At 38.5% G+C, this 17,033-nt stretch overlaps 1 protein-coding gene across 1 annotated transcript in view; it reads right to left on the bottom strand.

Moving 5' to 3' along the window:
• The window catches only part of LOC143018957 (uncharacterized), a 194,824-nt gene that overhangs the window by 93,921 nt on the left and 83,870 nt on the right, over positions 1-17,033 (bottom strand). Inside the window, exon 8 of the mRNA XM_076174588.1 lies at positions 3,343-3,503. Coding sequence (XP_076030703.1) covers positions 3,343-3,503 — 161 coding nt within the window. The remainder of the gene's footprint in view (positions 1-3,342; positions 3,504-17,033) is intronic.

Raw genomic sequence — 17,033 nt, 5'->3', positions numbered from 1 at the left:
GGGAGAAGGAGAATATAGTAAGAGACTTAGCGGATAAAAAGAAATGTATAATTATATTAGGGATGGAAGAGAAGTATAATCCAAATAGGACTATAGGAGTAAAGGAGGAAAAGGAAAAAGTAAACAAGATATTAAAAGAAGTTCAAAAAGATGAACCAGAAACAGGGAAATAAATAAAAGAAATATATAGACAAGGGAAATACAATACAGATAAGACCAGACCAGTTAAGGTTAAATTGAGGTCACAAACGACAGCAGAGAATATCATAGCAAAAACAGGGAAACTAGCAAAAAGTGATCAGTATAAAAAGGCATGGATAAAAAGAGAAATGAATAAAGAGGAAAGAGAGGAAGAGAAAACAAAAAGACTAGAAGCTAAGGAAAAAACTAGAAAAGAACAGAGTCAGAAAAAGATAAATTCTATTGGAGAGTAGTGAATATGAAAGTGAGGAAATGTTTCATAGCAGAGAAAAACAGAAGGGAAACAGAAAACACGATGGAAGTAGCAGAAAATTAAAAGTGTCTTACACAAATATAGATAGATTAATAACAGACTTGAACGAACTGAATGATTACCTGAAGGAAAAAGAACCTGACATAATGGGAATTGCAGAGACAAAATTGAAAGGTCCACTACCACCCAACAGTGTAGGACATGGTGCATATAATTATTGGATTAAAACCAGGTAAAACAAGGGGGTAGAGTTATGTTCCTGTCTAAGGAGGATATAAATGTGAGGAATGTCGCATATGGAAAGAATAGAGATGATTATGATGGAAGTGGAGGACAGGGATGGGAAGAGCAGGAAGTTTGTAGTAAATTATGTGCCTCCTAAAACGGCTTCGTGGGAAGAGAAAGAACACAAAAATATGTTAGAAGACACAAGGATAACACTAAATAAGATAATGGAAGATGAAGGAAGAATAATTATAATGGGTGACTTTAATTGTAAAGAAATCTGCTGGGAAGAGATGACAGTGAAGGGTGGAGACGACCTATGTGGAAATGTACTACTTGATATGATTATAGAACATACAATGACGCAATGGATACAAGAGAATTCTAGGTATATAAATGAGGAAGAACCATCGAGACTGGACCTAATAATCACATCAGAACCCGAAATAGTGGACAAGATTAAATATAAGACACCAACAAGTAAAACTGACCACATATTGGTTAAACTGGAACTAAATGAGGAAAAATACACGAACAAAAACGAAAAATATAGAAAGGAAAGATTGATGTATGAAAAAAAAAATTGATAGAATAAGAGAATTCTTTCAAAAAGCAGACTGGGAAAGAATACACAAGAAACAACAGTAGAAGAGAAATGGAATATTTTGACAAAAATTTATAAAGGAGTGGAAAAGTATGTTCCAAGACAAAAGCAAGAAAAAGAATATGTAAAGTGTTGGTACAGCAAAAGATGTAGGGAGTTAAAAGACAAAAGATATTAAGCTTGGATGAAATGGAAAAAAAGACAAAATACCTGAAAAATGGAAAAAATATACTAGTTATAGAAATCATTATGTATAAATGTGCAGAGAAGAAAAGAGAAAATAAGAAAAATGTAAAGATCAACCAAAACAATTTTACAGATTTGTAAACAACAAACTGAAAAACAAACAAGAATTAGAGAAACTACGACAAGGAGGAGTTGAATACACAGAGGAAATAGAAATGACAGAAATTATGAACAAGCATTTTACATCGGTGTTTACGAGGGAGAACATACAACCTAGAGATATCGAGTGGGAGGAGAAAGTCCCCCTATGAAAGAGATAGAAATATCAAGGAATGAAATAATGAATCACTTGAGTAATCTCGATGTCAGAAAATCGCATGGACCAGGTGAAATGGCAAACTGGATTTTGAGAGAATGCAGGAATGAACTAACAGACAAAACACATAGTCTAGTAAACAGTTCACTGAAAGAAGGAAAAGTTCCAGAAGATTGGAAAAGAGCAAATATAGTACCAATGAATAAAGGGGGAAACAAGGAAAACCCTACTAACTATAGACCAGTCTCTCTTACAGGTACGATAGCTAAAATTTGTGAAAGAATTAACAAAATTAGATGGGTAAGGCATTTGGAAAAAAAACGTACTAAATCCAAGGCAATTTGGATTCAGACAAGGACGATCATGCGTCACAAACTTGGTGTGTTTTTATTCAAAGCTAATAGATATAATACAAGAAAGAGATGGATGGGCTGATTGTGCATTTCTAGACCTGAAAAAAAAAACTTTTGAAAAGGTGCCACATAAGAAGTTGCTAAAGAAATTAGAAACTGCAGGAGGAATACAGGGCAAACTGCTGAAGTGGATGGAAAACTTCTTGCATGAAAGAAAAATGAGAGTGGTGATAAGAGACAAACACTCTAATTGGGATGAAGTGATAAGTGGAGTTCCTCAAGGAACAGTTCTGGCCCCAATAATGTTTGCTATATATATTAATGATATGAATAAAGGAATTGAAACTTATATGAGCTTCTTTGCGGATGATGCAAAATTGTTGAAAAAAGTGAACACTGAAGAAGATTGTGAGTCGCTACAGAGTGATCTCAATAAAGTATGGGAATGGAGTAGGAAGTGGGAGATGGAATTCAATATTAAGAAGTGTAGTATAATGGAATTTGGAGGAAGCAAAAAAAGAATAGTGGGGTCATATAAATTGGGAGAGGAAATAAAAAAAATATAAAATGAGAAGGACCTGGGAGTCATTATTATGAATAACATGTCCCCTGAGAAACATATATACAATTTTTTTTGAGAAACTTATAATTTAATAAGAACAATCAACATGGTATTTACATACCTGGACGAAGAAATGGTGAAGAAAATACTAGTCACTTTGATGAGACCAAGATTGGAGTATGCAGCGACGATGTGGTCACCAAGTACAAAAAATGTATAACAAAACTTGACAGAATACAAAGAGCATATGAAGAGAGACTAGCAAAACTTGAGCTACAGACATTAGAGCAAAGAAGAGAGGAGACTTGATAACTATTTATAGAATCATGAAAGGCATAGAAACTATTGATAGAGAGGATCTAATAAAACGGGATAGTAGAAATACGAGAGGACACGTAAAGAAAATCAAGAAAGACAGTTATAGAAGAGACCTGAAAAAGAACAGCTTTCCCCACAAGGTAATAGACGTTTGGAACAAGTTAGATGAGAATGTGGTGTGTGCAAGAACGATACACGAATTTAAAAATAGTCTAGATAAAACGAGATATGAAGACGGGACACCACGAGCATAGCTCCCCTTCCCGTAAAATACAACTAGGTAAATACACACATACACACACACACAAACACACACACACTTACCATCATACGAGGCACTAGGTTGAGAAATTGCCTGACTTTGCTGTGGTTACTAGTCTCCTTGCAGAGGCGGTGCCCCTGCCCCTCCCACACGATCTGCTCGAGCTTGGCTAGGTCCTGGTCGTGGATCCAAATACGAATGTTGGCCCCCGTGATGTTCAGACCTGTTGGAGGGAATGAAAGAAAAAATAAGTCCACTTTTGAACAAAGAAATGTTATGATAGTATGCCGACCCTTCATCTACGGCGACGCCCTCTACTGGCTTCATCCAAGCTAACTCAAAGCGATTTTATTTAGTTTAGAAATGCATCAGCGTGATGAAGAGGTCAAGATCGTCTTAGCCACTCTTATACGTCTTCTCCCGGCACTCGCCAAACTATATTGATCAACTGAAGAGTAAGGTGAGGGGAGGGGAGGGCGTCACTGTGCTTCAGGGACCATGAGCAGTGTCATCGTGGACACAGAATACCTTTTGTTTACATTCTGAACCGATACCACTTTAGCGGTCGTCTTTGCTCCCCGCAGTAATTATATAAGTTCTAAAGTACTTAAAAGTGCAAGATTCCTATTCTTGATAACCTCATGCTACCTGATAGCATTTCTTTTTTATTATTATTATAGTTGTCCCCAAGTACGTATAGGAACCCTTTTGGTCCAAAACAAACGCAGAAAAAACATTATAGCATTTTGCTTCCATGTTTTGGGGGTCTTATATCCTCGAATTGTATAACATGCGTTAGCCTCTGATCGAGGTTTATTTCATTCGTCGACTATGCCTGAATAAAAAAGAATGGTGTCTCCAATATATCCTACCACAAAACATACCTCATCGGAAGCGACACTCATAATTAAATAGTCTGGTTGTTTTAACTTTAAGGAATTTATTGAAAAACAACAATAGTTATGATAATGAGAGGAAGGAGGAGGAGGTGCTGCCTTTGCCCTGAGTGTTTGGACAACAACGTCGCTATTTAACAACAGGTATTTTTCCCAATTTGGAACGGAGGTCCACATGCACTCCAGAATAATGTATGAAAAAAAAAAACGGGTCTGGGTTCTTTCCGGGGTCATACGACCTCTCTGGTATCCATATAACATTCGGGCAACGTCGAGGGCAACATGTCAAAACCCCAACGGACAAAACCCCAACCTGCATAGCAGACAAAACCCCAATAGGAAAATTAGGAGGACATAACCTAACCTAACCTAACCTAACACAACATATTCTCACCTAACCTACCGACTGGGGTTTTGTCCGCTGTGGTATTGTACGTTCACCAAGCCTAGTACCTCTCTTGGTTTTGAATAAAGACACATACTATCATGAAGAAACTTTTCTGTTATGAAAATTTGTAACTCATTGAGACCCGAGGACAACATAACAACTATTACTTTTAGCTTCCACCAGGTTCAAATAAACAAAATTAAGCAATTTTCAAGATATCTAATCATGGTCACGACCAATTTGCTCCCAGTAATCCAATTATTCATCACTACGAAGATCCCACAATGTATTAGCATACTCTATTACCCAACTGCTGTCAACATAACGACCTTCTACCACCTCATCGATCACCAATACCTAGACAATTAATGACATCATCTTGTCTTGCACTTGTTCCAAACCTTCTGAAACTCCTCTAGCCCCTCTGACCTTGACATTTACCCCTTCCCTCTCCCCCAACACCTGTAAGAATGTCCCACGCACACACACCAACGCTATCTAAACCTCTTCCTGTTTCGTTTCTACGAATACGCTAGACACACATCCTTCAGCTAAAGGTCCTCCATTACCATGAAGATGTGTCACCGCTTACTCTGATTAATCACTACATGTCAATTTATTATTATTTACTATTTACCTGTTTGCTTATTATTTAACTATACCTATGCATTTATGTATTTTATCTATTACTTACATTATTATAGTTTTTATTTCTTTATTTATTTATCATTATTATGATTTTTTCGCATCCGACCTAGATATGAACCAAAAGGTCTCCTGTCGACATGCTCCACCTTTGTAATCCTTTGTAACAATATATCGTCTCAAACTAATGTCTATTCAATGTAGTTATTTTCCTCTAACAAATATCAGTTTCATATGAAATGTCTTACATAATGCCTTGCAATAAAATAAGTGCACAATGACAAACGCCGCTCTTGCCACATCCATATCTTCGATTTATTCCTGTTGTTCTTGCTGATGTCGGCCGCCCCTACTGGGAAGCCACACCTAACGCTTCCTTCTCCTCTTCTTCCGGGTGCAGAACTATTGCCAGCTCATTGTAAAGAGTCGTCGTATTTTAAGAGTTTCGTTGCATTTAACGCCAGGCGATTTTATTGAGTTGAAAGAAGCCTATATACCTCAAAGGGTTGAAGACTATATTCCGACTAACCCGTTAAAATGCTGTTCTCGAGATCCTTATTTTTACGCCAGTTGATTTTATTCAGCTGGCAGGTACCTCCATTACTCGAATGGTTGACTATCACCCCAATTATAATAGTGAGTACTACTCCATCTACTTTATAATTTTTCATAAGAAATACTAGTGTTCCGACCACAGCTTAGCTACCAAATGCGCCATGTAAACATCAACGACTGATGGAACTTGAAAAAGTGCGACTGAATCATAACATAATTTTAATTTTCTTTTGTCATCATACCCGTCCCGTGATCTTTAGGTCTCTACGCTTCCTTTTGTCTTCTCTTTTTTTTCTAACTCTTCCTACATAATCATGTTTGATCAACCTTGTCCATGGTTTTGCTCAGGTTATCTTCAGTTATCTGTGCGTAGCTTTCTACCACCTTTTTTCTTAACTTTCATTTTTATCATTATTTTCGTTTCTATGATCTCTTTCCACCATTTTCGCCTCCACAACAATGTAGCCAGTCAAAGTAATCGAGAAGCCCCGTAGAGTTCTGATTGGGAATGAAGGAGCGGAGGTGATGTCCATAGAACACAACATAAGAATGAAGGAAACTGCAAGAGACCATAAGGCCTACACTAGGCAGCTCCGTATCCATCACCACCTGGCATCCCCATCCATAAAGTTGTCTAATCGTTTCTTGAAACAACTGATAGTTTCAGCGCTTACTACATGGTTACTAACTTTATTCCATTCGTCGACCACCCAATTAATAAACCAATTCTTGCCTATTTCCTTTTTAAATTTAAATTTGTCCAGTTTATAACCATTACTGCGAGTCCTGCCCTGTTGTTTTAATACGATGAACCTTGTTTGCATCACCCTTGTTAAAGCCTTTGATCCACTTGAACACCTCTATTAGATCACCCCGCACTCTACGCCTTTCCAGAGCGTGTAAGTTAAGGTGCCTAGCCTCTCTTCGTAAGGCAAATTTCTAAGTCCATGTATCATTTTGATCATTCTTCTCTGTACTGATTTTAGTGAAATGATCTCCATTCTGTAGGTGTTATGTACACCCGCTAAACACCTCAGGCGGTGTTGCTTTGGTGCAACTGTGGATACAGTGCACTAAGTGATCCATCACTCACAACTTTTAGTGGATATGCAACCACCATTACCCTTGGTTCTTAATCTTTTTGAAACTGTAATTTCCTTTCCGTCATCTTTATGTGCGTAGTGTCCCCTCCTCCCCCCGAAACCCACCCCTCATCCATTTGCACGTTTAGAGAGCGACAGCCGATCAACAAATATCAGTCTCGTCAGAATTCAAATGGGCATCAGGAAATTCAAAGATCCCCGAGAGAAAATATTAATTTCAGATAAATGGTGCGTTCATTCATGGTATATTGTGTGTGTGTGTGTGTGTGTGTGTGTGTGTGTGTGTGTGTGTGTGTGTGTGTGTGTGTGTGTGTGTGTGTGTGTGTATAAGAATATCTTGATGTATGATATTGTACAGGTAAATTATGATATGTACTAAGGTTGATGACGAATCACGGCTTGTGACATTTGATCTGTGTTAAGTACCAATTGTATAATGTTCGAGTGTATTGACAAATTATGATATGTACTAAGTTTAATTACGAATCACGGCTTGTGACATTTGATGTATGTTGAGTACAGATTACACAATGTCTGGGTGTAATATGAGAATATATGAGAAGATATCGATGACATGTTCGAGAAATAATTGAACTTAGTGGCAACCACAGGCCCGTGTTGTTACGTAGATAGTTACAATGTATGTAAAATAAAATGGAAAATGTTATTGTCGAAACTGATGTACTGTAGTGATCCATTATATATATAATAAAATAAAATAAGATTAAAGAAACTCTAGGAAAAAGGAGAATGTTGAGTGGAACATAAAAACATAACTCGTATATTTATTTACGATCCCTTAGATGTATTCCTCCGCACGAAGTAGTGCGCATTCTCCTCATTAGGATCGTAATCAGTAATGTTCTTTCTGTGTGTAGTTGTCGAATTGACAACATCTCTGTAAGTGCCATGGCAGTCATTATTAGTAAGCATTGAAAGAGTAAATTGTTATGTAATGTCATTGTTTGAAATAATATGTAATAGTGGAGAAGTTATGTTAATTAGTAATATATTTGGTTTCTCAGAATAGCAAAGGATCACGAAGATATCTAATGATGAATGTTTTGGAGGCGGGTAACAGAATCATGGTAGGAATCATGAGTTGAGTTCAATGATTGTTATTGACAAATAGTGTGCTTAATTTTGAGAGATTAATTATGAATGCAAATTACAATGTAACACAATTTGCAGAAACCACACCGTCTGTATAAGATCAAGATCGAAGGGCAACAATAAAGAAGTTTGACGTGTGCGTTATGATTGTTTCCCATTCCTCTGTACCTCATGCTCCTCCACCTTCGGAGACGGCAGTGACAATATATATATATATATATATATATATAAATATATATATATATATATATACATATATAGAGTATCTCACGTTTTCCTTGGAAATCACTTACGTTCCTCAGTTTGAAGATCACTGTTCCACATGTGTTCCCATTGAACCACAGGCATAGTAAAAAACACACGACATTTAGAATGTTCCTGAAACCATATAGGTCGCGGAAGCATCAAATAAATCGTTTCTGCAGGAAGACGTTTATCCTGACATGCTGTTATAATGTCTGTGTTGTTGTTGTTGTTGTCGTTCCCTAGACTGTCTGTCCGAGCAGTCCCGTCTCCCCAAGGAAGGCCACAGCCGAAACTGGGTTTTCCCACAAATCCTTTATAGAGTGTATGTTGTGTTGTTTGCGTGCATGATTGTGTATAATGCAGTCTTCCATTATGTGTTGTATGGTATGGGGTGAAGTGTTACATCCTGGGCAGCTGTTCACAACACGGTCGTCCAGCCTCTTCTGGAAGCTTAGAAGTGCTGGGTGGTGACCGCATCGCAGTCTGGCCAAGTGGACTCTGTCCTTACGTGGGAGAGAGGATTCAGAAGGGTGGATATCAGGGGGTCTGGCATGCAGCAGTGTGTTGTCTTTCAGTGTGTTAATGGAGCGGTGAGTGATATGATTATGAATATGTGAATGTCTGTGTTTTCTACTAGTGTTCTTCTCTTGCTAGGATACACGTTGTCTTCCCATCCTAGAAGCCCTATTCATCAAAGATATGAACCTGAATTTGAATATCCAGACGTCTGGTTTGCCAGCGTTACCGAGCATGAGGAGAAATTCAAGCCCTGGGCTAAGGCATAGCGAGCACGAGGAGAGATTCTCCGGAACTAAACAATCATCGTTGTGAACGAGCTTCTCAGAAGACGAAGCCATACCTCAGATACCGACCACTCAACAAAGACAGTTAATTTTCACCTCTACCACTGAGACGACCCCAACTCACTTCTACGCCGCTGAAAAAGTCAAGAAGACTCGAAATGGTGATTAAGAAATTTCATATGAATAAATATTGTTTTGACTGAGATAAGGCTTCTATTCTATCATGTAATTCGATTATCAACTGAAACATTGTAGAAAACAGTCTCATTAAATATACTGAAGTTATTAATCTGAACATTAGTAGTGGTTTATATGAGTTGGATAATTTCATTATTAGTAATATTTGTAAACAAGTTGGAAACTGTTACCAAAAATAATTTTGTGACGTTCTAAGATTGTTTTTGTGTCATGCGTTCCGTGTGTATTGACCGTTTCGGTTTATTTCCTCTACCACTCTGTTACCTCTCCTAGTATCACTTGTCTGGTGATTTTTTTCCTTGCATTGTTACCAAATGACTGTACTATTTATACCTTCATCTGTATTCCCCTGAAGATGGGAAAACATGAAAACGCTTGGTAATTTCGTGTTTCTTGTTTTTCTAAGTGGTTACTAGCAAATTACTGGATCACGTGCCACATTTGTGATTTATCTACACACACACACACACACACACACACACACACACACACACACGCACGCACGTACGCACGCACATGCATACATACATACATACATACATACATACATATATATATATATATATATATATATATATATATATATATATATATATATATATACCAAGAGCTTTTTCCCATTTATATGGGAGGCAACCGAGTTAGACACGCACCCACTCCCACCCACCACTCTCTCCCCCTCTTATCTTAGCGCCCATATATATATATATATATATATATATATATATATATATATATATATATATATATATATATATATGTGTGTGTGTGTGTGTGTGTGTGTGTGTGTGTGTGTGTGTGTGTGTGTGTGTGTGTGTGCTCTGCAAAAAGCGACAGCAAACGAATTAGTAATAAATTTCTTTCGTAAGCTCTTTAGCTTTCGGAGAAAGTAGATTTCTGTTGAAAGGAGAGGGGGAGAAGTATATATCCAAATGACACTGGGAACTTATAATCACAATGAAACACTGTACGATGATTTTCCCCCGAAGGGACAGAATCCACCTGGCCAGACTGCGGTGCGGTCACCATCCAGCCCTTCCAAGCTACCAGAAGAGGCTGCATGACCGAACAGAGAACTGACCAGGATGCAACACTTCACCCCATACTATGCAACATATTATGGAAGTATCAGTTGTACACATAAACGCACGCTAACAACGCAATATACATTCTGTAATTGATATAGGGACCGACGGGACTGCCTGTTCTGCCAGAAAGTCTAAGGAACAATAACAGCATCGGTACGACATCTGCCATGATGTCATCACCGACGCGGGCGTTACACATAGGAACAGTAACAACCATCTGATGGACTTAGAAAAAGCAGAGCTACTAGTACACTACTGGTACACGAGCCCGATAACATCCGAAAAAGTTTAGAAGTAGCCATCATCCAAGGATGCAACACGACTGAACAAAATAGAGGCATGTATTTCACCTTTTTTTTTTTCCTTCTAATTACCAACAAGATATTGAAAGGCTACCTCTAGTTCTCCGCCACATCTTTTTCCTTTCAGGACTTTTGTCTATTATCAGTGGACAAATGCCTCTCTCCCCTTATTTCTTCCCTTTTCACACTTGTTCACTGGCTGTGAACAAATGACCATCACAGAGACATTAGTTCCCTCTCCTCTTTGACCTTTCCTAGGCTCCGTTGACCTCCCCCTCTGCTTCCCCGTATCTTCTTATATATTCTTAGTTATGTATACCACGAACACCTATTCAATAAAACTCAAACAAGCGAAATATTGTACTCATAAAGGCCCTGTCCTCACATGATGTTCCCTTTGATAGACTTATCGAAAATAGCCTTTTTTATCATATAGAACATAGCAAGAAATTTAAGATGGAATGTTTGAAGGACGTTCAGAAATTCATGTAATAATAAACTCTTTAGGCGGAAAAAATACCTAGGAGTAAAGATAGATGGAAGGTGTCAAATGGAAAAAGAAATATTAAATAGAATACAGTGCCATACAAATAATTTAAGAACGCTATATCCATTGATGCGAGAAAAACTTATACCCAAGCAGGTTAAGATAACAATTTACAAAAATATTTTAAGACCAGTTCTAACATATGGGTCTGAAACATGGACATTGACAGAAAGGCTGAAAAGTAAGATACAAGCAGCAGAGATGAGAGTACTGCGAATAATAAAAGGTGTAACAAGGTGTGACAGAATAAGAAATGAAGAAATAAGAAGAGAGCTGGAAATAGAGCCAATATTAGAATATGTAGAGAAAAGCCAATTAAGATGGTTTGGCCACGTCATGAGGATGAATGAGCATCAGTACCCATTAAAATACTACCAGTGGCAGCCACAAGGAAAGCGTCCAACAGGAAGACCCAGGAAGAGATGGAGAGACGGCATCAGACAAGTCATAGAGTCAAGAGGAAGAACTATGGAAGAGGTGGAGAGTGTGCAGCTGTATGCTGATAGGGACTTGTGGAGGGACTTCGTGAGGCATCATCGCTGACAGGGCATTGCCCTACCTGGTGTATGGTGAGAAAGGCGGAAAAAATAAGTGAATTTAAAGCAGTTTGGTAATTAGAGACACAGATACGAGATCTTGCGAGTAAAGCTACTGCCCCGTCTAACGGTATTCAATAAATACAGTGAAGCAATACACACATGCACCACCCTGGCATTTTCACTTTTTCGTTGTGTTCTTTCTGCCTCCCCCAATTCAATGATACGATTTTCCTTAATGTGTGTGTGTGTGTGTGTGTGTGTGTGTGTGTGTGTGTGTGTGTGTGTGTGTGTGTGTGTGTGTGTGTGTGTGTGTGTGTGTGTGTGTGTGTGTATATATATATATATATATATACACATATATATATATTCTAACGATCACTTTCGGTAACCTTCTCTTTCCTCCTCTTTTTTTTTTTTTTTGCCATATCAATTCAGCTCAATCAAACTTCATTCTTCGTTATCTCTCTTCTTAATTATAATTCTTCACGCCCAAGTCTTTCACCCCTTTTTCGCAACATTTCCGCCTCCCTTTGCTTCTCTCTCTCACTCAATTGATCCTCCTATGTATTCACTTCATACATCCATGCTCTACACCCGCCAACTCCCTTCCCCAACACCTCCTCCCAACCCCATTCCTCTTTCCACTGCTTGAGTCGCATCGACTCCACGCAGACCTACGCAATAGCGTGCCTCTCTTGAAGGGATATTATGCCATGTGCGTATTTCGCAAGTCAATGCTTTTTGCGACTTCTGTACTCCATTAACTTCAGCGTATTACCCGCTTATTCCCGCATTACTATGCTCAATTACATACACGTATCCGTTGTTATGTATATAATTTATACAAGTGTGTCCGTGCGTGCGTACACGCAAGCCTACTCACGTTCATATTCACTGCATTAATACACGCAAATAAATCTAATTTCTTAGCTAAGATGATGACGTGGTTCTTGCTCTGGACAACACCAAGGACTAGATAATAAGCAAGTGGCCATTAAACTTTGGGAAAAAACGATATGACGTCACGAGGATGTGCTGCGACTGACTCGACCTAAATACTTGTTCTGCCTCAGTACATTACGATGTCATTTTGCTGCTCTTCTTTTTCCCAAGGTGATGTGACATGTTTCTATCTAAACTTTGGATATTGCCAGATGATTTCGTTCATCTCTTCATATACTTCCGATCGACTGTCATTCGTTCCTTACAAGACAGTAAAACTGCATTTACTCTACTGACACCCCAACCCTCCCAGATGTACCGTGAAATACATGCGTCAACATTAAATTAGATAGAAATAAACAGAACGATATTAAAATGAATTATTGAACGCTAATGTACTTCAACTAAGCAGGACTGAATTCCATAGTAACTGTGCTAAAATTGTGACAGTAAGAATGTTACAAAAGTTATGAGATAAGAAATAATTATGATGAACGAGCGGAGGCAAGACCGATTATGATCATGATAACTAGAAAGGTAGGAAATGGTTACTATTTTCGTTTTTAATGGAGTCGTTTGTCGTAGTTAATCATTATCAACGACGACAACAGGAGCAAAAGCAACAAGTTATAATATTTTCATCATCAAGAAATAATACAGCGAATTGCCACTGAAAAACAGAAGACAAACACCGCACCAAAGAAGAAGAAGAAGAAAAAAATAGAGGAATAGTACAGAAAAAAGCCAATTGGGTAGCTGTGTTGGGCCCAGTCACAAATTGGTTTAATTGGAGGTCTTCAAAAGATCCCAGCTGGCAGAAGCACATTTCACTTCAATGGTTCTTCGAAAAAAAAAAAAAATGTGACGGTGTGAAGTGTGATAGTTGTATTGACCGAAACTCTTCAGGACTTGCATAATGGAAGAAGGGGGTTGGAGTGACTTAGGTCGTCTACATCATCTTGAGCCGAGACTGGCCGATGTCATTGGCAAATGGGTCCCTGAAATCGAAGATGAAATCTATAACGCATGACAAGTAATTTGATGTCACGGGTCTCGGGCCTCATAGAGCGTATCGAGACTCATAGGAGAGACCGTAAAATAAATCCGTCCATAAATCATACTCGACCAATTAACCAACCAATCTATCTTCACTATAGAGACCATATCCAAAAATCAATAGACATAAATTCTGTCCTCCGCAAAATGTCCATCTTGAGTCCACACGTGTAGTGCTGCAAGTCGTGGAGTTCACAGGCGAGGTCTGCGTCGACCGTTAAGCCCTCAACATCCATACGTTTCTTCAACCCGTTCACTATCGGAGGATGCGCCAATGAGGTTGATAAAATAGCTCCGTGGCAACAAGAATAATATATATATATATATATATATATATATATATATATATATATATATATATATATATATATATATATATATATATATACACACACCCGACGCCCCTCTACAGAAAAGGTTACTCGAGGTCAGACGTAATCCCTTCACTAAACCGGGAGGGGGGTCACCACGAAGAAGAAAAAAAAAAAAAAAAACACTGGGACAGAAGGAAAGGAGTTCATGCACTAAGTTGAATTCGGAAACCCCGCCCCTTATGTGGGATTTCATCACCAATACATTAACTTAACTGTTTGCTTGTTTATTCATCTATTTATTAATTTCTTTATACATATATTCGTTCATATATCACATCTTTATCCATTTCTCTATCTATATAGTTTAGTGATCCAGGAACCACCTGATGATGATCCTGCTAATAATGGTCCTGCGAGACACACATCAGAGAGAATCATCTCCCCTCCGCCCATCTTCAACACCCGTCAACACCCTCACCCCCATCTGGAGGTGCAGCCCCGAGGGGTTGACGCTCGATCTCCAGGCCGGATCCAAGATCTCTATCATCTTCGACCGTCCACCTTTTCACATAAGGAGAAGTGACCTCCTACAACATTCCCACATCAATACAACACAGACAAGTATAATATTTCTTCCAGGAGAGGTCTATTGGAGGGCCCGAGGATCGTTGCCAGCCACCGTGAGGCTCCGGGTTTCCATCCAGTGAAACTCAGGACGAAAAGGATCATCATCATTCAGGAAGTCATTCATTTATTATATTCACTTATGCATTGCTATCTTTTCTGTAGGTAGCTCTATATATCAAGGTAGCACAGTCTTAAGCCAGTCATCGTTTTCTGACCGAGCCATTGTGCAACAGGGCCATCAGCGGATGCTATTAGATCTGTCTGGGTTATTAACGAATCCATCCAATCGGATCTACTGAGTAATTGGCACGCCGCCTCATATGAATGATTGGTGGCAGACATAACCACTCATAAATGACGGCCAACAGGTGCCATCTGAACACATACACACATACACACACATAAATACACACATACACAAAAACACATACACATACACACACAAACACATACACATATACGTACACACACAAACACACACACACACACACACACACAAACACACACACACACACACACACACACACACACACACACACACACACACACACACACACACACACACACACACACAGTGTGAGAAGGTAAAGTAAAGTTTGGAGAGAAACGGCGGAATAATTGAAATTATTAAAAAAAGAAAACAGTATCTTTCTTTTAAAAAATAATACTCTCCACAAAAAAAAAGTGACTTTGGATAGTACGAGTGGCGTGGCAAGAAAGTCAAGTCCACCATAGTATCGATTAGGTGCAAGGCAAGGCATGCCGTCAATACCCCGTACAGGAGTATTGACTACCTCGAACTGAACCTTGGAAGCCAATATTCATCCATTTCACAAAAGGCCGTCACAAAGAGGAACCTGCATGGCACCTGACCATGGCAAAGGAGGACGGTCGTACAATATGTAACCTGGACGGCCGGGTTTCGCTTTTTGCTTTTTTCTATTTCAGTGGAAGTAGCAGAGCCTCCAGCCCGGAATATCATGGTTAGAGGTCCATTCTGCTACTATCTTGCCACGCAAAAGATATGAAAGGATCACAACCTATTACATATATATATACATACATATACACACATATATATATACATATATATACATACATATACATACATATATATACATACATATACATACATATATATACATACATATATATACATATATATACATACATATATATACATATATATACATACATATACATACACATATATATATATATATATATATATATATATATATATATATATATATATATATATATAGTCAAATCGAACAGTCGGCCTCGAACCCAGGACTTCATGATTAGAGATCCAATCTGCTACCACAAACCTTTTATATGTTTTGCGTGGCAAGATGGTAGCAGACAGGACTCCTAATCAAAGGGTCCTAGGATTGAGGCTCCGCGACTGCTGGATTTGATTATAAAAGACATCACCCCAAACTAGTGACTTATTCCATGATATATTTCTTTAACGGAGTCGTTAGGACCAAAGACGACCAAAAGTGGACCACCATCTGAAGGGTCATTAACAGATCAGTGTTCTTGACGCCGTATGCCAATTCACAGTATTCCTCCTAAGTAGTCACCTAAAGCCGCATGAGCTGGCACACTCCGTGAGCGAAATACGTTTCCTGTAGAGGCGATGGCCTGTGCGATACCTCAAGGTCTTTTAAGATTCAATTAGATTAACACGTTAGCAAAATGCTCTGTTACCTACAAGTTAGTTAATTTCCGTTTTTTTTTCATTTACTTGTTTATGTGTTTATTAATCTTTGTTTTAATCTGATCTTGCTATGAAGTAAAAAGTCTCCTGTCGTCATCGTGACCCGAAGAAACCGTAATCGATTTCTCTCAGTTTGATTGATTACAATTCACGTGACTATTGATGGAATGCAACAAGTACAAGATAATTGTTTAGTCATCGATCATAGTAGAACTGATATGTATCATATATTCTAAAACAAAAAAAAATGCCTGACAATCCACGAATGCCTACTCGTTTGAATAAGGCTACCCTTTCCTATCAAAGAGGGTATCACAGAACTGAATAGAATAATCAGGCAGTAGACAAAAAGTGGCTTATCTATCAAGACAAGTTCATTCCTTTCCCCATGGGAAGGTTGCAAAAGAAATTAATCAATATCTACACCTGATGGTACATGTTTTCTTCAACGGACTGACATCAAGCTACTTTATCTAGCTGCGTGTGACACCCCAGGTTACAAAAGCAAAAGTTAAACTCGTCTTGATTAACCCGCTTCGTAACTATGAACCCTTATCCCTTTCTTCTATACACTGCCAGGCTATTTCATTCAAGTAAGGGTGACCTTTTCGGTAGTAAAGGGGCTTGACCAAATATCCTACAATCACCAGAAAGAAAGATCGAGT

The sequence above is a fragment of the Oratosquilla oratoria genome, chromosome 36, assembly GCF_046742065.1.
Source record: "Oratosquilla oratoria isolate Oo_2021 chromosome 36, ASM4674206v1, whole genome shotgun sequence".
Lineage (NCBI taxonomy): Eukaryota > Metazoa > Arthropoda > Malacostraca > Stomatopoda > Squillidae > Oratosquilla > Oratosquilla oratoria.
The sequence above is the reverse complement of the archived record's forward strand: the minus strand, read 5'-3'. Positions and strand labels throughout refer to the sequence as shown.